General features: G+C 42.6%; 1 protein-coding gene across 1 annotated transcript in view; it reads left to right on the top strand.

The window, feature by feature from the left end:
* syne2b (spectrin repeat containing, nuclear envelope 2b) overlaps positions 1-22,477 on the top strand; it is a 235,832-nt gene that overhangs the window by 207,160 nt on the left and 6,195 nt on the right. Inside the window, 15 exon segments of the mRNA XM_049596570.1 lie at positions 5,746-5,908; positions 9,649-9,836; positions 11,543-11,693; positions 14,747-14,929; positions 16,038-16,175; positions 16,301-16,495; positions 16,610-16,904; positions 17,136-17,204; positions 17,716-17,852; positions 17,937-18,066; positions 18,217-18,428; positions 18,516-18,716; positions 18,882-19,010; positions 19,573-19,764; positions 20,326-20,400. Coding sequence (XP_049452527.1) covers positions 5,746-5,908; positions 9,649-9,836; positions 11,543-11,693; positions 14,747-14,929; positions 16,038-16,175; positions 16,301-16,495; positions 16,610-16,904; positions 17,136-17,204; positions 17,716-17,852; positions 17,937-18,066; positions 18,217-18,428; positions 18,516-18,716; positions 18,882-19,010; positions 19,573-19,764; positions 20,326-20,400 — 2,458 coding nt within the window.

The raw sequence follows: 22,477 nt of genomic DNA, 5'->3' as shown, positions 1-22,477 counted from the left end.
TGGCTTGGCTCGCTTAATGCAGTGATTTGTTGTGTTTGAACACAGGACTGTAAGAAGATGGAGTTTCAGCAAATCATTGAAGCGAGCAGTTTTCTGCTGAGAGTAATGCAACAAGAGCAGTGATGTCACTGCAGCAAATGTCATGGGACATTCAAGCAGCAAAACTAAAAGCTGTAGCTATAAACCTGACAGAGGAAACAGAACTAAACTTTTAGCTTCTGAAATAATCAGTGAAGTTACGCTGCTCCTCCTGTGTAAATGCGCACAGCATCTCTCTTAATGAGAAGTCAGACAGTAGCTCTGCTCTGATCTCTGCTTTGTTCGCATTTTATATAATGTCATTAATATTTCCCTCATTAATGATGTATTATTTCACCCCATTGCAACCTAGACTCACAAGTCAGTCTTTAGACGCTTTGCTTAACTAAAGACTGATGACTTTCTCCCTGATTTTGTGTTCAGATGGGCGGATACAATTTCAGAGTTTAAAAAAACTCCCTACGTTGCAGAACCAATAGTAAATCCGCAGGGTGGTCCTTTGGTGGCTCGCTGAACTCCTGTACTCGTAAACATAGTCCGACTGTGTTGCTTGACTTGACTTAAAAGTTTTAAAAAAAGTTGCTGTAAGTCCTTCATTTCCACAATCTTGTGGACTGAGCACACGATTGATAAAACGGCGCTCGGCATCCATTTTCAAGCTCAGACGAGAAAAGGGGGAGCGCACATTTCCAAGAGGGTGTGTCCTTTTAAAAAATGCAAGAGGCGTTGCTTTGTTGCCAGCCGTTTTCTCCGGTGTGTTAAGCACACTTTAGAAAGGAGTGTCCCCAGACTAATTGCAACCTATCCATGTGTCCCTGTGTGTGTGTGTGTAACAAGCAGAGTGTCCACAGGTTAAGAACCCACCTACAGTATGTAGGAACATTTTATCTTAATGATGCACCCCATAGCGGAATACTGTGCCATTCTGACTTTAGACCAGGCACATCTGCTTTCAGCTGTGAAGCGAAGTTACGCTGCTCCTAGTGTGTAAATGTGCACAGCGTCTCTCTTAATGGGGAGTCGTACAGCATCTCTGCTCTGCTCTGATCTCTGCTATGTTCACATTATGCAGAATGTCCTTGATATTTTTTCTCATTAATGATGTACTGTTTCACCCACCCGCCACCCATCTGCGCATCCCAGGGTGTGTAACAGGCAGGGTGCACACACCCTGAACCCGCCTATGAAAGTGCATCTTTCTATCTGAATAATGCGCCTTTCAACAACAGGAAAATACTCATTTATAAACATTGTGTACGCACAAAATGAGGCCTGAAAGATGTGTACGCGACTTCCCAAGCAAAGGTTGTGATCTATAAAAACAGGCTCGACGGGAGAAACTTTGACCCATACTTACAAACATGTTGGAGACAGTTAATTGGCGACACAGATGGTGAGGTGGAAGCATGATTGTGAAAATATTTTTTGGCGCACGACTTTTTTGGCTTTTGTCCGTACATAAAATTTTATTATGGATCCTATGCACTGTTTTATAAATGAGACTCGAGGTTTTTGTTGGTCAATGGCACAGTCACTTTCTGCTGCTTCAAAATAGTAACACACCAACAATGCACCTGAACACACCTCATTTTAAGACCTGCACGCCCATGGGCAGATGGGTGTAAGCAATTTTGCTCCCCACACGACGTGGGTGCTGAGATAATGTCAACTGCATTGGTCTGAAACCAGAAAAGGTAGCTGTGCTGCACTTTGCACGGCTTTGTCCCAGGTGTAAGACAGGGCAGCAGAATTCTCTATTAGACGATGACACTAGTGACGATGATGAGGTGATTCACTGTGAGAAATTTTAGAATCACGGTGGTAATTATTTAAGCAGTACATGCAGCCTGTGAGGGAACAAAAACACTCCTCCTTAATATCATTACTTTTCAGCTCGCTGCCGCTGATGTGCAGCCGCTCCGTCTCTCGCACCAGGTGCCAAACATCACATGATCATGAAGCCATTACTGTAACAGATAGATGAAGGCGGCCGTGATATGTATTCCATGTCTGAAAAGGGGCTTCAGATTTACGTTTTCTTTCTCTGTACTCGTGTGTAGTTCTTCCCTCTCCTCCTCCACCTGTTGTGGCCCTTACCAGTTTTCATCATTCAGCCCTGTAATATACGACTCGCTCATAGAGCGCTGAACCCCAGGCTGGGGTAACTGAAATGGAAGACAGTGGCAGATGGAGGTTTTTCCAGACTGAGGTTCCCCGCTGGGTCTGTCTGTGTCAGCCCTGTTGGCGGTAATGTCCGAGGTTGTATCCCGTAAACAGTAACAGCGATCGACAGCTGCACCTGTAATCTGCTCAAGACCTGACTGACTTTAATGGGCTTCTGTTTCTTTGTTCCTGCTCGTTGGCTTGTTGTTGTTTGTTGTTGCAGGGTGGTGTAAAGTGATATTACTGTTTCACAGATTGGCTTGTTTCCAACCTGAATCGGTTCCACTCCGAAGTGCCTCAAAGACGATCTTTGGTCCTGCTGAGTTGAAGTTGCGTATGAAACGTACAAACGTATTTGTGGTTTGTAGAAACGTACAATTCCAACTTTTTCTTCTGGTGCCTGGGCTGGAGCTAAAGCTTTATTTCAATCAGGAGAGATTCACTTTTATAGTAAAAAGAATATTTATCAAAATGTGCACATGAGAATGAAAAATGTGGATGATTTGGCGATTAGTCCCCATCAAGATGATATGATAAAAGGAGGATGATGAATCAATAGTTGAATAGGGAACCACCCTCGGTCTAGACGTTGGTGGTGGTAGAGGTGGTGAAGATAAGATGAGAGGAAGATGGAGAAGTGCTGATGTTCTGGATGAGCAGAGGAATGAACCTTTGTTGAGCTCATCCTGGACTCTGGATATGATGGCTGGAGGTGAACGGGGTGAATTTGTAGGCACTGGGCCTGGGAAGTCCTTGAAAAGTTCTTGAATTTGATGTTGCAGAAGGTGTGGGAACCCTGGTTTACATTCTCAAGATTAACCAACTAACGGAACAAAAAAAACTTGTATATTTCAAAAAGGAAAGAGGTGGAGAATGATGTGGAACATTTCAGACTAGATAATAAATATATTTGTTGTAGAAACACATGAATAAATAATGAAAATAATTTAGTCGTAGTCAGTTAGCTCCTGATGCTGTGTAACCCTGAGTGAACCTGTTACTGCGTCCAGATGTTTGGAGAGAGGGGAGGAGGAGGAGGAGACAGACTGCAGAGCAGGGAGGGGAGGGATGGAGGAGGTGGAGGGGGGGTAGTGCTTGCCAGCGGATGAGCCATCATCATGGAGTAGCCTCCTCACCAGCCCGTAAGTACCTTTCTCCCTCATCGCGCCCTGGTGCACCCGACCAGCACGAGGCTGAGGAGGCAGGCGGGTGAAAGGGGAGCCGATCGGGTGTTGTGTTGTGATAAAGAGGAGGAGGAGGAGGAGAAGGAGGTGGATGAGACACGAAGAGCAAGAGCGAAGGGGGATGGGCTGGGCTTTGTCGGTGCAGGCATGCAGACAGGCAGACGCATGCAGAGTCATTCAGAGCAAATTCAGTGGAGAACACAGCTGGAGTCGTCGTGTGTATGTGTTGGTATTTAGGAGGCAGCTTGGACAGCAGGTGTGTGTGTGTGTGTGGATGCATTGAGCCTATAGATGTCCATCAGTGATCGCAGCAGCATACTTTTGATGTCACTGATGTTGCTCTCCGCCCCTCCATGTACTGCCACGTCCTCACACACTGTGGAGACATGCATCCTCGAGCTCACACCTGCATGCACATACACAAACACATAGCTACACACGCATGCAGATGCATCAGTAGCCAAAAATAGGACAGGAACAGCCAGGAACAGGAACATCACCCCCTACAGTCTCTGCTGTTGCAGCGTCAGCATCTGACATTGTTTAATTTCCTGTCTCATAGTTTACCGTGTGTGGCCAGAAATCACAGCTAAACGCAGCTTCAGTGACGACTGGATGTCAGCTGCTTGTTGCTGCTTTGTTTCATCAGTCAGGTGCACTGGCTTAGATCAACACTGGGCACCTTAAATAGTGTCTGAACCAGCATAAAACGTGTGCACACACAGTTACACTTGAGTTATCAGTGGTAATATAAATAGAACATCACCATTAACTTGTGAAGTGATTGTAATGTGTTTGTTTGTGGCGCAGTCTGTCTGCACAACCTGCTGCCTCCTCTATCATTTCGTAGCCTCTAACTGAATCTGTGTGGTTTGGAGTTTAGTTCCTCTCCTGCGTCCTGTTTTTACTTTAGATATCTGCTTTATTTTACTGTTTCATGTTTGCTATCAGCCGTATTGGAAGTTGTGTGAAGCTGCTGCTTGAAAGCTCGACATTTTCTTATTTTGCTGCTTCACAATAAAAGTTTATACCCAACGAAATAACGGGGGATTTTTATTGTGAGGAATCTATGATAAATGAAATGTGTTTAACACTGAATTAGCGGCTTTTCTTCAAGTAAGACAAGTCGAAAATGGGTGTCTGTGTGTGTCCCCCCACTCTAAATTCAGAGGTTTTACGGGTCTGTGAATGCAGAAACTCTTTCATGACTTTCTCCTCAGCGGCAGATTGTGTAGTTTGTAGTAGAGTGTGGAGCAATGAATAACTTAACAGTATATATATATTCCAGCAGCGCTCCTAATGTTGATCCAGCTCCAAAAGTAAATCAATATTTGGCACCAGGTGTTGATATATTGTGCCGGGCCTCCACAAATCAATGAATGTGTGGAAAACCCTGTCCACAGCTGAAATGTGATTGTCAGTGTGATTTCCACCTTACGCTAGTCACCTATCACTAGTGTCATATTCAGAATGACCAGCGACATATTTTGTTCAGGGCAATGATGGCACAGGCAGACTGAACTCTGGATGTGTCTACAGTGCAGTCTGATCCCCCCATCAAACACCCCCTCCCCCCGTTCTCTCACACACATGCATGTACACACACTCCGATCAGAGAGGTGGATTTTGGATACATGCTCTCACCGGCTGCAGTCACATGACGGTGCAGTGTCACCCTCTCTGCATTGTGTTGGTTAGTGAACTGACCTGAGAGCTGAACTGGAATGCAGCCTCTCTCCCAGACACCACCCAGCTCCCAGTCAGATGTAGGTCAGCCCACAGCTCCGCTATAATGCCTCCTGTTGTGTCATACGTGAGAATGATAGCAGCTCTTCTCAGACACCGCGACGAGCCGCCACAGTGATAATCTGTGGCAAAGAGCTGAGTGTAGTGCTAACAATGGCAGGGTGATGGGTGTGATTCTGAGTACGGACTGCCAAATGTAAGGTTGTCCTCCCGCTGCATGTCAGAGTCCCAACTCTGATTATTTATGTGTTTGAACAGTGCAAAGATGCACAGTTGACCTGTTGATGTCAGAGACCATGCTTTAAATAAAAGGGGATTAATATCTGCAAAGATTGAGAACATATGCAGAAAATGCGTCTTAACCTTCACTTGCAAGAGAGATGAAAATTGAAGCGATTTAGCCGAAGAAACATTTCAAATAATTTGATAATAGAGTTGTCACAACCCAGGAGGACTTTTGTATGATACTGGAATCATGTACAAAGTTCAGACCAGTTTTATAGGAAATGAAGACCAGAAGAACAAAACCAGTTGACCAATCTCAGGTTTGATGATCTTTGACCAGCGAAACTCCAGGGACACCTTCTGTAACGTGACATCTCTCTCTCCGCAGGGTGAGGAAGCTGAAGGAGACGCTGGTGACGGTGCAGCAGCTCGACAAGAACATGAGCAACCTGCGAACGTGGCTGTCTCGCATCGAGGCGGAGCTGGCCAAGCCGGTGGTCTACAACGTCTGCCACAGCGATGAGATTCAGAGGAAACTTGCTGAGCAGCAGGTGGGTGAAGACAAACAGTTGTGTTTGAGCAGCTTATTATTCAATCATGAAAGTGTGTACAAAGTTTTAAAGTGGTCACATATCTAGTAAGGGAAAAAGTGAGGTCATATGGGATGTGGTTCCATACAGAGGCAAATTGGGAGAAGTTTTTTCAGGTGGCCAGTTCTGCATATAGAAATTAGCTAAAGGAGTACTTCAACCTCCAAATAACTATTTGTATATCAGTTACTCAATCTGTCTTACACTGAATTTGTAAGTAAAATTTTGTTTTTTTCGCACACTTTCAAAGTGAACGAAAAATCCAAAAAAAGGAGAAAATTCTTGATGAATTGTTGATGACTGATGATTAACAACAGCAAAACTACACTGCTCAAAGAAATCGAGGGAACACTTAAAACACACATCAGATCTTGATGAATGAATTATTCAAGATGAAAATCTTTACTGACGTACACTGTGTAATTTGTTGAGAACAAAATGGCATAACTACAGTCAATGAAAACCAAAATCATCAGCCCACTGAGGGCTGGATTCAAAATCATACCAAAAATCAAACAAAAAAATTGAAATCACAGGCTGATCCAACTGGGACGGACACTGTGGAGCATGTGCCGAGTGCCTCAGCTAGTTAGGAAACAAGAGGTTGGGCACTGGACGCTACTCTTGTGCCTACTATGTACCAACTTTTAAAGGCGCAGAGGCAAGTTGCGTCTGAGGTTGCTAAACAACCACAACCAGCACTGTATCATGCCCTATGTACCCGAAATCCTGAGTGCAGAGCTGATCTTCTTCCAGATGTTGTTTTGTAAGAGTGCATTAGGCCAAAAATATTGTCCTTGGGACGGCGTCGCTTTGGCATTTGAGCATGTCTGCTGCACGTCTGCATTGAAAACACTTATTTGAGGGCACAAAAAACACGGCATGTGTCCGGCCCCTTAGTCCAACTTTGAGAAATTTGATTTGGTACGATTTCAGTCAGACTAACTTGTTTGAATGTGTTTTAAAAGTCCTGTTTTAGTCGGACAAACACAATAAATTGATTTCCTCTGATGTCATGTAAACGTACTGAATGTTAGGTGAGCACTTCAAACTTTCCTGCCTCTGTCTCACTTCTCCGTCAGCGTCAGATTGACAGATGCTAAATGGTTTATTATGTTTAGAGTTATTCACCAAACCAAACCGACAGAGCTCAGGAACAAAGGTACAATAAATAAGCATAACAGGAGACTCTGGTGTGTCTTTGTGAAGGGATGATGAGACTTATGAGTTAAAGAAAACTTTAAATGGTAATTCACAGCGGTAGCAAATATGGAACAGCACCTCCTCCCACCTGACACCTCCATCTAACCACTGAGCTCAGACATCCTCCAGGTGAAAACAGGCTTAAAAAGCTTTACGATGGCTCAGGGCAGAGTGGAGACTCCACTTAAAGGGGAGACATGGCAGGGAAGTACCTTACTCACACACTAGTGATGCACGCCGGCTTTTAAACCCTTTGTGTTTCGGCCACCTGTAGTGGTCCACGGCATAATAACAGAGGAGCAGCGTAATGTGTGCTGCTAAGTAAAATCTCAGCAAGCTGCAGGACAGAGGGGTGTTTGTGAAGGAGGAAGCTGTCACACTGGGCTGAGAGATGGTAAATGGACTGAGAGCTCGGCCTCAGACTGCGGCCCAAAGAAAGAAAATGGACTTCACTGAGAGGAGAAAGGTTTGGGGTGTGAGAGGAGGTGGAGGGGTGGAAAGGGTTAGAAAGAGAAATATTCAGACACAAGAAAAATGAGATTTGATCTTTTGGCAGGTTCTCTACTTCACCAGTATCAGACTGTGTCAAATGTAAAGCAGGATTTATACTTCTGCGTCGAATTGACGCCATACCTACGCTACGTCACAGCCTGACGTGCACCTCCCCGGGAATGTAACTACACTTCATGGTGACACAGACCTCCTGTCTGTTTCTGTAAGCTGAAGCCATTTCCCTCAGTGGAAACAAAGCTTTGATTTACTTTAATTTCACAGATAAGAAACAATAAATTATGAAGACAATAAAGCCTAAAAATAGCATTTTAAGTCTTGTGTGTGATTTATCCTGGCTTCATATGAGCAGAGGCTAATTCATACAATGTAAAATGCCATAGGCAGGCGCTAATAACGTTAGCATGTTATATTTGTTTGGAAAGACAATTGTTTTGTCAGTGAACCTTGTGAGCTGTAATGGAGCAGAATTTTGTAACGTTACCTTTGTTAAATGTTGCTGTTGTCCCTGGATTCATAGTAGTAGTAGTAGAGTAGAGGAAACGTCTGCTAGCTGCTGGGCTAATTTATACAATATAAAATGCCATAGGCTTGTGCTAATAACGTTAGCATGTTGTATTTGTGGGGAAAATGTGTCCAGATAAAGACAAGTGTTTGTCTGTGAATGCTGCGAGTTATAGTGAAGCTGATTTGTGTACTTGTGTTTGAAATTGTTTCTATAAAGTCATGTTTAATGTGTGTTTAATGTGTGTTTGAATCAACTAAACTAAACAGCACTTTACAGAAACCTGTTCACAATGGCATAGGCCACGTGTGTCGGCTACAGCAGTATAAATCCACCTTAAAAGTGAGAAATAATGACCTCATGTACCTACATAAGATTACGTCACAGCAACATATCAACAAGGACGGTGCTGTCAGAAAAAAAACACACCAAAAAATCTCTCAAACTGCCATCAGCGTAAAGGCCTCTTTCTTTTACACAAGACTTTTAGGGCCAGGCATAAGTTGAAAAAAAAAAAGGTAAGAGGAAAATTTTAATTTTCACGTTACTGTTTACTTGAATGAGAAAGTGCGTCGGGACTTTTGACTGGCTCTCTACATTTGAATTTAATGGCATAAAAATTCATCTCACAAAAAAGTGTGCGGGGCACCTTGTTCTCATGACAACAAAATTGGTCAGATGCTCATTTGTTGAAGGCACTGATGATTTCCTGCTAATCATTTTCTCTCCTCTCCAAAACACTTACACATGTGCAACGAGGGTTTTGACAGAAAAATAAAATTCAATCTTGAGCAGCCTGTCTGACTTTGGACAGAGACACATCTGAGGAAAAACTACATGTCTGGAGAAAGAAATGCTCCGTGAAAGAGAGAGGGAGAGACGCGTGACAGACATGCAAAAAAGAAAACACGAGTGAACTGGTAAAAAGTGAGGAAGAAACACAGCAGAGAGCCGCACCGGCTGAAAGAGACGGCGCCTCAGAAAAGGCTGTAGCTCTCTCCATTAGAGGATGAAGGATGGCTGAAATGACTCCTGTGTGGATGGGCTCTTTAAGCTTTCATCTGTCTCCATGGCAACCCAGAGAGTGGTAACTTTGAACAACAAAAGTGCTGTCAGTCTTCAGAAGGAGCTACGCACCAATTCCCTCTCACCAAAAAAGTCCCAATGTGTTGTTGAAGTCCTGTAATGATCTCAGAGCTCTGTGGACGACTGACAGTGAAAACCATCAGCACGTTAGAAGTTAATGTTTGTTAAGTCTTGTTGTTTCTCTGTTTCACTCCACTGCTGCTTTTAGGAATGACTGTTGTTCTGAACATCATCTGTTGCACTCAGGAACAAATGCTTGTCTAAATTATAGTTGGGGTTTTTTTGGGCAGCTGAAAACTATTACTGTATTCTTCTAAGCATCTTGTTGTATCACTGTGTAAATGAGCTGCATGTGAGTCCATGTGACTGAAGTGTATCTGTGCTGTTTGACCTGCAGGATCTGCAGCGGGACATCGAGCAGCACACAGAGAGCGTGGCATCGGTGCTGACGCTCTGTGACGTCCTGCTCCACGATGCAGACGCCTGCGGCAGCGACTCGGAGAACGACTCCATCCAGCAGACCACCCGCAGCCTGGACCGACGCTGGAGGAACATATGTGCCATGTCCATGGAGAGGAGGATGAGGTGAGCAGTCAGATGCAGTGTTAATGTTTAATTAGGGTCTAAAAATAAAGTGAAATCTCCTGATGATGTCTTTATAATGTCAGGTTTGGTCATAACAGAAAAATAAGACCTGACATGGTGACCTAATCAGGGTGTTTACAGGTCCTTAAAAAGTCTTAAAGGGAAATTTCAGTTTATTTCAACCTGTCTCCTATCGTCCTAAATTTGTTTCAAGTGACTAGTGACATAGAAATAATAGTTAGCATGTTAGCCGTTAGCCCAGATACAGCCAGTGCGCATAGTAGCGTCAGACCTGTTAAAACGTAAGTGAACGGGCAACCTTCAAGTGCAAAGTTAGTCCACTAAACAAGCTTTTTTCCACAAAGACCGCCTCATATTGTTAGGATAAATGTCAGAGAACGTACAGAAAACGACATGTAAACGTGTTGTCTTACCTTACCGGTGTGCTTCCATGTTTGTTTATCATCTAGCTCTGCTTTCCAAAGTGTGGCCGAAATATCGCGAGAACAAGCAGCGATCTCATAGCGTGCCTGAACAAGCAGCAACAGCTGGAAGGCAGAACCGGACAGTAGCCTGAAAAGTTCATTCATTTATTTTATGAAAGATTTATAGAATAATGGCTGACTTTTTGCCAGACCTCGACTTTGTGGAGGAGGAATTTGATTTTGCAGAGTTTGATGGCCGCCCTTATTTATTTGAGCCAGAATACATTGACGAAGAGCTTCATGAAATTGAAGAACGGAGGAGGAGAGAGAGAGAGGCACAACAGGTAGAGGACGAGAGAGGAGGAATGGCTGCTGCAAGGCTGCGTAGCTCTGGAGACTGGTGGTGTACCTGTGAATGCTGTGTCCCAGTGCCCACAGAAGAGGAATGCCTCTGTTGCAAGGAATGGGACCGGTTGCAGCCTTATTTTCAAGGTCTGGATGTGACCGAGGACGAGACACCTCCACCTGGAGTAGTATCCAGCTGGGCTTTATCTAGAGCTGGCGAGATATATTTCGGCTGCACTTTGGAAAGCAGAGCTAGAGGGATAAACAAACGTGGCAGCACACCGGTAAGGTAAGACAACACGTTTACATGTCGTTTTCTATATGTTCTCTGACATTTATCCTAACGATATGAGGCGGTCTTTGTGGAAAAAAAGCTTGTTTAGTGGACTAACTTTGCACTTGAAGGTTGCCTGTTCACTTACATTTTAACAGGTCTGACGCTACTATGCGCCCCGGCTGTATCTAGGCTAACGGCTAACATGCTAACTATTATTTCTATGTCACTAGTCACTTGAAACAAATTTAGGACGGTTGAAATAAACCGAAATTTCCCTTTAAAATGTCTTAAATTAAGTCTCCTAAAATAAGGCCTTAAATTGTCTTTCATTTAGATTTGATGGGTCTCAAATATTTTCGGTCCTATGACTGTAAATTTCTCCAAATTTCATATAAGATGGTATAAAAAGGTCTTAAAAAGTCTTAAATTTAACTTGGTTATATCTGTAGACACCTGTTAATACTCCTACACAAAGTAAACATATATATATTTATATAGAACTTAAGTGATCAGTCAGTCGATCTTTATACTGCATGTTTCATGGAGAACAGTAAACATAGAAACATATTTTTTAATGAATGTATTTAAATGAACTGTCTCAGCTGCTCACTTGACCTTTGTCATCACACAAAAAAAATTAAATGACTGATTGATTCCAGGATTGAGGAGACGTGGCGTCTGTGGTGTAAGTTCCTGGACGACTTCTCTCGCTTTGAAGACTGGCTGAAGACAGCTGAGCTCACCGCAGCGAGCCCGGACTCTTCTGACGTCCTCTACACCAGCGCCAAGGAGGAGCTCAAGAAGTTTGAGGTCAGGGGACAAATCTCTCTCGCCCTTTTTTTTTTTCTTTAAATTTATTATTTTTCCAAACTTTAAACTTTGGCAGAATACAGGAAAAAAAGACCACAAATTAACATGAAGACCAGTTACATGTCCGTTCACTTTACATAAATGATTTGATGTTTGTCCTGATGACGATGGTACAGAAAGAACATATTCATTAAAATCAGAAGAGTTTATCTGGTTGCTAACCTGCTCTGTAAATTCCAGTTTTTAGCTTGACGGCGGCACTAACAGTGTCCGCCACCTTAAAAACTCATCCTCTGGGGAGCATGAGTGTAAATGTAACAGCAAACTCACTATTAGAGTCAAATGATTTGTGTACGCATGACGTTTTGACCAGATGTTGGCACCAGGGGAAAGGTTCAGGGAATAAACAAGACTTTTGGGTCCTTGCTAGTTGTCATTATGTTGTCAGGTGTCAGGTGCAGGTGAATAGGAGATGACGGGAGATTGGTTGTATAATTTTTACACCCAAAACACACCTGTGATTAATTAAGGGACTGAATACAACCCCTTTGCCCCTCGTGCTTTACTTTGCGCCCAGATTATGCACCGTTTGACGAGCAGATGTGGAGCTGGACCTCCCTATATGCTCTCATGCCATGCACAGACCATGTTATAGATTGTTTAAACAGAGCCCTAGGATTCATCCTCTGGGTACAATAAATGAAGTAGTCCAGTAGTTGCAACATTTTGCCCCAACCAAAATGTTCTACAGGGTAAATTAAAGGACCAACATCACCATCCAATAATTTGTTGGAGAACAAATCGAGAAAAATGAAATTAGAAAGTAAGAAAAGTGAGTATTAATTCTACTAATGAAGTCTTTTAAAGCCCCTCTTCAGATCATAACACCGAGGCAGATTTGTCATTTATGATTTAAGATTTTATAAATAAAACTGACTCCACTTGACTTTTTTCTGAAATCTCCTTATTTGCAAATGTTGACGAGCACAGAGTAAAGTGAACACGTACTTAGACTACTATTTTTTATTTTGACTTGACTTAATGTCATAAAACAAAGAAGCATCTCAACCAACAGAAATTAAACACTGACTTCAGTCCTTCCATTTTAATATCAGCCAGCTGTGTCTTTTTGTTTTCTTTCCTCTTAAAATGAGCCCAAAGTGAAATATTTTCCATCTTCGCACAGCAGCATTTGGACTCATATGTTCCACAACAGGCCGGTGGAAGTGTCCAACATCTGGGACCAGTTTGTTGTTGTTTACTTTGTCAGAAAATTAAATGATAGAAATGCACCGCAGCTTTGGAAGATGGAGTTCAGCACTAACAGAGATCTGTGTCTCACTCTGCTGTTTCAAACACTCATCTTACACACCACATGTCCCAGTGTGGCTGCAGCGTCAGGTTCAGGTGTACTCTGCTGCCCTGACACTCAGAGGTAACCTCTGATGTGTCAGTCTGGATTTAGAAACACAGATTAGCGTTTGGTAATCTGGACTCTGCCGAAGTGCCCTCATCACCACGGCAACAGGGATCCAGTATAGATGGTGGTGATTTTTAAACACACTTCATCCTTCGGAGGACCAGTGACCTACATACTGGCTGTCAGTGACGTGTAATGGAAGCTGTGGGAGCGTAATGGTTAGAGTCAACTTCAAATCCATAAAGTGACTGGGAGAGGTTGTTAATCCTGCGGAGCAGCTGCTGGTGGAGGCCTGATGTGTGTGACTCTGTCAGACTGTAGACTGACTTTATTTAAATGTTAGAAAAAGAGCATGTGCACTTTGTTTTTGGTTTTATCCTCCCTTCCTTCCTTTTTTTATCCCTCCCTTCCCAAAAATCCAGGCTTGGCCCTCGATCATAGCCTTTGGTTGGCCGCTGGACTTTTAAGTTCAAAATCTGACGTCGCATTAATTTAAAACATATTTGTGTAAATAAATCACTCACTCAATTAGTCATTCAAGCTCCAGTCAGAGACCTTTTATGTTGGATTAAAAGTGTTTCACAAGTGGGAGCGATCCTACGGTGGCCAACAAGGGCAAATGTGCAACAATGACCAGAAACATTTCCACAAGGAGAAACATGCTGCAGCTTCAGAAATGATGCCAGTTAAAACAGGGTGTCCGCGGGGTCTTAAAAAGTATTAAAAGTTGATCAATCAAATGTTGGAAAATTAAGGCCCTTAAAAAGTATTTAAAAGTCTTAATCACAATTTTATGAAGTATTAAATTTTCTTGGCATTCAAGCTTTAACAAAAAGTATCCATGAATGTATAATTTATTTTCCTCCTCGCGACTGTTACAAACAACAATGTGTAGGGAGGCACACTCGGACTGCCACTCAGGGCCGTGCGCGTACCTGTGCGACATCACGCGACCGCAAAACAGAGGAGCAAAAGACAATAAAAAATCCTTCTCATCTTATCTGAGTTCTGTTGTGTGTTTGTGCTCCATAGATTTAATTGCAAACTACAACTGTTTAGTAAGTTAAAGACGCGTTGCTGCTAACGACAGCTTGAAGTGGCGATGAGGTCTTAAGGGTTTTTGGAAGGTCTTAAAAATGTCTTAAAAAGGTATTGAAATTAACCTCAGGATTCCTGCTTATACCCTGTAGAAGATACATATGAAAAGTCAAAATAAATACAACAATGGAAACATGCTGCAAATGAAAAAATGTGCTGCAGAAAATCAAAACAAAAACAGTCACAACAAACATGTTGCAAATACAGAAACCATGCAAAGTCACAAACATACAAACCCTGAAAACAAATATGTTTTTGTTCCCGTTATACATTTTGTTCTATTTATTTTGGATTTTCAGAAGCTTTTTTTTAATCTGCATTGCTTCTGAAGCTGCAGCACGTTTCTCCAAATGGAAATGTTTTCGGCCGTTGAATGTTCAATCCAGGGTGCCACATCTGGAAATCTAAAATGCCTCTTAAGGAGAAACTTGTGTAAATCTCTCACACAACACCAACTGAAAATAATTACGTGACCTCTTGAAAACTTCAACAGAAGACTTTTTCATTTGTACTCATATTTCCGTTCTCCCCTCAGGCGTTCCAGCGGCAGGTTCACGAGCGTCTGACTCAGCTGGAGCTGGTGAACAAACAGTATCGCCGTCTGGCCCGGGAGAACCGAACTGATGCCGCCAGCAAGCTTAAAGTCATGGTCCACGAGGGGAACCAGAGGTGGGACAGCCTGCAGAGGAGGGTGGCTTCTGTTCTGCGCAGACTCAAGGTGAGATGAGGAGGAGATCTTAAACTACAGCAGATATTTACAGCTGTGTTGAAAACTTCATCTAACAGCAGCTAAAGATTGATAAATCAGCAGCAACAAACATGAAATTGAAAAAAAATGAGTGAGATCAACAGTCAGAGAGTAAACATCAGCATGTGTCGGCCCTCTGCAGCTGATCTGTGGAGCATCTCCCTGCTCTCAGCTCTAAGCCGTCAGGATTTAGGTCACCTCTCAGACGGTGACGAGGCACGAGGCGTCACGTTGCCAGGAAGCCGTTTGCATGGCGGCATGTGGCGCTGAGCAGATGGAGGATGTTTATGTTGCTTTATAAAGGTTGCATGTAATCAAAGAACTCAGCTGATTGGTGCTGTTGACCTCTGCGGGCTCGGCCCCTATAAGCCATATTCACATTTACAGATATGTGCAGCGGACTAGGGTCAGCTGTGATTAATGTACGAGAGAGAATGAACATAGGCTGACTGAGAGGACGAAGAGAAGGGCTCAAATTGGATATATCATTGTGTTGAGATCAGGAATTCATTCAGTTCATACATTTGCTCTTCATACTTTCTAATTTTTCTCATCTGTGACTTTAAATCTTCATCTCAGCACCACAGACAGAGGATGTGTGTAATAATTCCCATTTACCTTGACTGACATGCCATAGTAGCAAAAGCTGAGCTTCTTTGAAAAGAAATAATCTCACACGTGCCTCAAAGAGACGACTGACTAATATACTATACACACTTAATAACCACATCAAACCTCCACATGGGAGTCAATAGCAGATATTACAGTGTGATACGGAACAGCTAACTAAAGCAGGGAACAGTATTCTCTGTAGTGGTGTAACATAAACTCTGTTCCCACCAAACACTTTCAGTATGGCACCTTTGGAACCAACAGTAACCCTTCAGACATGGTACCTAGGGTTTCCTGTTTATCGTCCACAGAACGAGGCTGCACGCCGACATTTTCAGAACAAACTAAAACAGGCTGCAGTGAGAGTGTCTCTCCGTGGGATATTTAAAAATACTCTTAACTACTGTTAGTCATACTGCTCTGAGTATCTTAACAGCATTCAATAATGACGCCCGTCCTCCTGCAGCACTTCACCTCTCAGAGAGAAGACTTTGAGGGAACTCGTGAGGGGATCCTGGTCTGGCTCACAGAGATGGACCTGCAGCTCACCAACGTGGAGCACTTCTCCGAGAGCGACATCGAAGACAAGATGAGACAGCTGAACGTGAGTCTGCTACTGACTGTTACACTTCTGATAAATAATCACCTGCAGTGTGTCAGAAATTAGCACCCAGTTCTCATCTTTAACCAAACTGAATCTTTTTCCGCTCGTCACACCACGCTCTGCAGGGCTTCCAGCAGGAGATCACCCTCAACACCAACAAGATCGACGCCCTGATCGTGTTCGGGGAGAACCTGATCCAGAAGAGCGCTCCTCTGGACGCCGTGCTGATCGAGGACGAGCTGGAGGAGCTGCACTCCTACTGCCAGGAGGTGTTCGGCAGAGTGGCTCGCTTCCACCACCGCCTTGTCAACAGACGCCCAGTCAGTGCCAAATATATACATTTTTCTTTTTTATTACACCCAAACTGACAGATGAACATCTCACCAGACAACATGAGCTTTAAATACTTAATTCCTTCTTCTGTGTTTGTGTAGGTTCTGGAGGAGGAGAGGGAGCTGTCAGACCGCGACACCGACTCACCCGATCTGACCAATGGGACCTCCTGGAGCGAGGCGAGGAAGAAGGAGGGGGAGGTTTCAGCAGGAGGTGGAGTCTCAGCTGGACGGCAGGTCATGTGCCACCTCCTAGCGCCCCCTCTGGAGCGGTCGGGAAGAGAGACTCCCGTCAGCGTGGACTCCATCCCGCTGGAGTGGGACCACACTGTTGATGTGGGAGGATCGTCGTCACACGAAGACGACGAGGACGCCACCTTCTTCAGCGCCCTGTCAGGTAAACACATGCATTTTTGCTAAAACCTTACAATTTAAAACGCATAAACGGTCTCATGCACGGACAAGTGGCATGCCTGAGCTGTTTATGCAGAAAATTTTCTCCGTAAATTCAATAAGTGATATATAAATGATGATTTGGGAGGTGAAATATTCCTTCAATATACCTGACAGGGCTTCATAACGTGTGGAGCTCGTTCCAGACGCTGTTGACCTCCACTCTTTCTTACAGACATGAAGGTCACAGAGAGCTCAGAGTCCTTTGTTAGAGCGACTGTCAGAGCAGTGAAAGCTGCGTCGGGTAGGCACTCTGCCTGCTGCATGCGTCTGCCTCACTGTGTGCTTATGGGCTTCCATCCCGTCTCCTAGCAACCCCACATCCCCATCCCTCATCTAAGTCACAGACTCCTTGTTTTTCCTAGTTTTGCCTCATGTTGTGTACCTTCAGTTACAGGAGTAGCTGCACACTACGACAATTTATCATTGACCTATATCAATGATATATAAAGTACAAAGACCTGCATGATGTGATAATGGGTGCTGTTTACTTGTGCAGTCCATTTGTTTTGATGCTGTTTTTGCATGTTGTATTTGACAGAAACTTCAGTTTTACGCATGCGTCAGGTGTTCTGTTTGTTCATAAGACTGTGTGATACCTCAGGGATGATTCTTAGGGTCTTTGTTTTTCAGTTATCGCTCTGTTTTCTCTCTGTGGTTCATTGTTTAACCTTTTTGGTTTCACCCTTCTCTCCTCATTTCTTCTTATTTGTTACAGCACTTTTACTGAACTCTTTCCTTTTCTCTATCCTCAGTGAAGTCAGTGACCGACCCGCCGAGCTGGCACCAGCCCGGCTCCCCAGAGAGGAAACGAGTCCCCCGAGAGATGATCCGAGGCCTGAGCTCATCTCCCACACACACCACCAGCACTCCATTCCACCAGCAGGGCTACGTAAGGACGCACAAACCAAGAGTCGCACATCTTAAAGCTTCTGTGTCCAAAGGAATTTAAGTGTTTGTGTTATACTGTGTTCAGGTTAAGCTGATGTCGGAGTGCAGCGGCAGCATCAACACCGTGAAGAGAGTCAAGCTGATCCTGAACGATGAGGAGGAGCTGGAGGGTTCGGGTCTGACCAGCAGCACGGCCGACAAACAGACCAGCACAGGTACGCTGACTGAGAGGAAACAGCAGAGTGAGAGGTGTCACTCTGATGGAGGTCCTGCAAGTTGAAATGACAATCTAACAATATATCATGAATCACTTCACAGCAGTGTTCGACAGTGTTTCATTAACTGTGACTCGTGTGTCTGTGCAGGTGTGATCGAGCGCTGGGAGCTGCTACAAGCACAGAAGTTCAACAACGAGACGGACATCAAGCAGGACCTGGAGCAGTGGCAGAAGCTGAACTCTGACCTCTGTGACGTCACTTCGTGGTTGGGCAGGGTGCTGCCAGAGCTGGAGAAGCTACAGCGGATCGCACCGTCCACCAGTATCCGAGACATTGAAATCAACATCAGGAAACATAAGGTACAGCAGCAGCACCGTCTAATCATATAGACAGATACGCCTTCATCACATCCACACTGATATTTATCTCCTGCCTGTTTCATCTAGGAGATGCAGAAAACCTTCAACAGCTACAAGTGTCTCATGATCTCTGCCAACCTGAGCAGCCGCCACTTCCTGCGGGGCGACAGCGCCGAGCTGCGGGAGCTGCAAGAGGCTCTCAGCTCAGCCAATCACAGCTGGACGCAGGCCTGCAGCGGCCTGGAGAGCTGGGAGAGGAGGCTGCACTCTGCACTCATGCAGTGTCAGGTCAGACATGGACACTCACTGCAGTTAAACCTGTCTGTCATCGATGAACACATGTACAGCTTAGAATACAGAGTCAAAAGAATACACATAGTTTTGATTAACATTTAAATGAATAACGAAAGACGAGCTGCTCCCGCGACCTCTGACTTCTGTGTTCTTCTTCAGGAGTTTAATGAGACGCTGCACTCCCTGCTGTTGTGGCTCGCTCAGGCTGAGAACACACTCAGCGCTGTGAATGTCAGCGACCAGTCGACGTCACGCGCCGCCCTGCTGGAGCACAGAGACACACTGAGGGTGAGCAAATTTATATCAGGAGGGAAAAAACACCATTTATGTCATATCACAATACAGCAATATCAAAAATCTAGCATGATGTATTGTCTCATATCTTGATACTGATATAATATCTTCATATTGTTCAGCCCCAATACAACTTTGTCTCAATTATTTGTCAATGGAATCATGGAATTAGGTAGAAAAAAAATTGTCCACTGCACAGTTTTTCACAAAAACCAAAACCTGTGTTGTGCAAACAGACTCACAGCCAACAAATGAGACAAGAGAAAACAGAGGTGTGACATGTTTATGCTGACGAAAGCTCAGTTTTAATTTACTAGATACAGATGTTACAATATCATCAGTGGCATGTGTATTCCAGTCTGCCCTGAGCTTTAACAGGAACAAATCTGCATAAATCTGAACATGCACACTTGAGTAATTTGACAAACCCTACTTTGATCCCAATGAAGACTGAACTGAAACTCATTTATCAGACACAGAATTCCAGGATGTTTAACTGTCTGTTGAGTCTCAGCTGTGACCTGACTGCTGTGCTCTCTGTCGCCCCCTGCTGCAGGCTCTGCAGGAGGAGCTCTGCAGCCGCCAGCGGCAGGTCTCCTCGCTGCAGGAGATCTCCTCTCAGCTCCTCCTGGAGGCCACTGGAGAAGACAGCGTGGAGGCCAAGGAGAAGGTCCACGTCATCGGCAACAAACTGCATCTCCTGCTGCGACAGGTGGCTGCTGACCTGCACACGCTGCAGGGGAGACTGGTGGGTCCTTTTTTCCTTCTTCTCTCAGTCTGGTCACACTGATGTGATGTAGTTTTCATACTCTCAATGTTTTTCCTTACAAATAGTGTTAAAATTTGCAAGAGATCAAAATGTAATGAGCTGATCAAAGTAAATTACAGCTGTATACATTTTTAACATATACATATATAAAGCACACCTTCAGTTTGAGGTGCTTGTTGCCACAGACACTGCTCAGGTCATTACATAATGTTTTATAACCTGCCTGTCAGTATCACTTAGTAATTAAGAGGTAAAATGGACATTTGTTTTTATAGACTGAACCCTAGGGAAACCTTAAGGCAGGGAAAACTTATGACTCTGGCTTATATAAATAAACCTGGTCTGACAAGTAGCATCTGACATGAGTTGAAATATCTGTCTGTATCAGAGGGAAATAAAAAGATAAAATAAAATGAATGTATGTAGTCACTTTAGTGTTCAAGATTCCACAAAACAAAAGCCATAAATGAGATATTATCAAAGTTAAAGTAAGGCCTTCATCAGTCTTACCTGATGGTCTGTTTGCTGTCTGTGTCTCAGGAAACCTGCTCAAACAGCTCAGAGTTGGACAGCATTGGTCTGGGAGCACTCCACTCTCCTCTGCTGCTGCACAAGGTACATTCATATTTACCTTTCCTTTCTATCGTCCACAGGCTGCAGGCTTACAACTGTGACCCACAGTAACTTATGAACTTTAACTCAAACACTAACATTAGGTCAGGTTATTTGTTGTCTAGATTTAATGTAAGGACATATTTTATTGATATTGCCTTAAAAATAGTATGTCGGATAAAGTGATAAAAACGCCATAGTATAGTATGTCGACAAAAGTGGTAAAAGTATCATAGCATAGTATGTCGAAAAAAGTAAAAAAATAAACGCCATAGTATAGTATGTCGAATAAAGTGATAAAAATGCCATAGTATAGTATGTCGAAAAAAGTGATTAAAAACACCATAGTATGGTATGTTGAGAAAAAAAAAAAGGTAAAAAATATCATAGTATAGTATGTCGAAAAAAGTAAAAAAATAAACGCCATAGTATAGTATATCGGAAAAAATGGTAAAAATGCCATAGTATAGTATGTCGAATAAAGTGATTAAAAATGCCATACTATGGTATGTCGGAAAAAAGTGGTAAAAATATAGTATAGTATGTCGAAAAAAGTGATAAAAATGCCATAGTATGGTATGTCGAAAAAGTGGTAAAAATATCATAGTATAGTATGTCGAAAAAAGTGATAAAAATGCCATAGTATGGTATGTCGAAAAAGTGGTAAAAATATCATAGCATAGTATGTCGAAAAAAGTGATAAAAATGCCATAGTATGGTATGTCGGAAAAAATGGTAAAAATGCCATAGTATAGTATGTCGAAAAAAGTGATAAAAACGCCATACTATGGTATGTCGGAAAAAAGTGGTAAAAATATAGTATAGTATGTCGAAAAAAGTGATAAAAATGCCATAGTATGGTATGTCGAAAAAGTGGTAAAAATATCATAGCATAGTATGTCGAAAAAAGTGATAAAAATACCATAGTATGGTATGTCGAAAAAGTGGTAAAAAATATCATAGCATAGTATGTCGAAAAAAGTGATAAAAATGCCATAGTATGGTATGTCGAAAAAGTGGTAAAAATATCATAGCATAGTATGTCGAAAAAAGTGATAAAAATACCATAGTATGGTATGTCGGAAAAAATGGTAAAAATGCCATAGTATAGTATGTCGAAAAAAGTGATAAAAACGCCATAGTATAGTATGTCGAATAAAGTAAAAATAATAATAATAATAATAATAAACGCCATAGAATATTATGTCAGAAAAAATGGTAAAAATGCCATAGTATAGTATGTTGAATGAAGTGATAAAAACGCCATAGTATAGTATAGTATGTCGAAAAAAGTACAAAAATAAACGCCATAGTATGTCGAATAAAGTGATAAAAACGCCATAGTATGTCGACAAAAAAGTACAAAAATAAATGCCATAGTACAGTATGTCAGAAAAAATGGTAAAAATGCCATAGTATGTCGAAAAAAGTGATAAAAACGCCATAGTATAGTATGTCGACAAAAAAGTACAAAAATAAATGCCATAGTATAGTATGTCAGAAAAAATGGTAAAAATGCCATTATAGTATGTCGAATAAAGTGATAAAAACGCCATAGTATAGTATGTCGACAAAAAAGTACAAAAATAAATGCCATAGTATAGTATGTCAGAAAAAATGGTAAAAATGCCATAGTATAGTATATCGAAAAAAGTGATAAAAACGCCATAGTATAGTATGTCGACAAAAAAGTACAAAAATAAATGCCATAGTATAGTATGTCGAAAAAAGTGATAAAAACGCCATAGTATAGTATGTCGAATAAAGTGATAAAAACGCCATAGTATAGTATGTCGAAAAAAGTACAAAAATAAACGCCATAGTATGTCGAATAAAGTGATAAAAACGCCATAGTATGTCGACAAAAAAGTACAAAAATAAACGCCATAGAATAGTATGTCAGAAAAAATGGTAAAAATGCCATAGTATGTTGAAAAAAGTGATAAAAACACCATAGAATAGTATGTTGGAAAAAAATGGTAAAAATGCCATAGTATAGTATGTCGAAAAAAGTGATAAAAACGCCATAGTATAGTATGTCGAAAAAAGTGATAAAAACGCCATAGTATAGTATGTCGAC

Source organism: Epinephelus fuscoguttatus, linkage group LG14, assembly GCF_011397635.1.
Source record: "Epinephelus fuscoguttatus linkage group LG14, E.fuscoguttatus.final_Chr_v1".
Taxonomy (NCBI): Eukaryota; Metazoa; Chordata; class Actinopteri; order Perciformes; family Serranidae; genus Epinephelus; species Epinephelus fuscoguttatus.
Note: the sequence above shows the minus strand (reverse complement) of the source record. Positions and strands in the feature narration are given on the sequence as shown.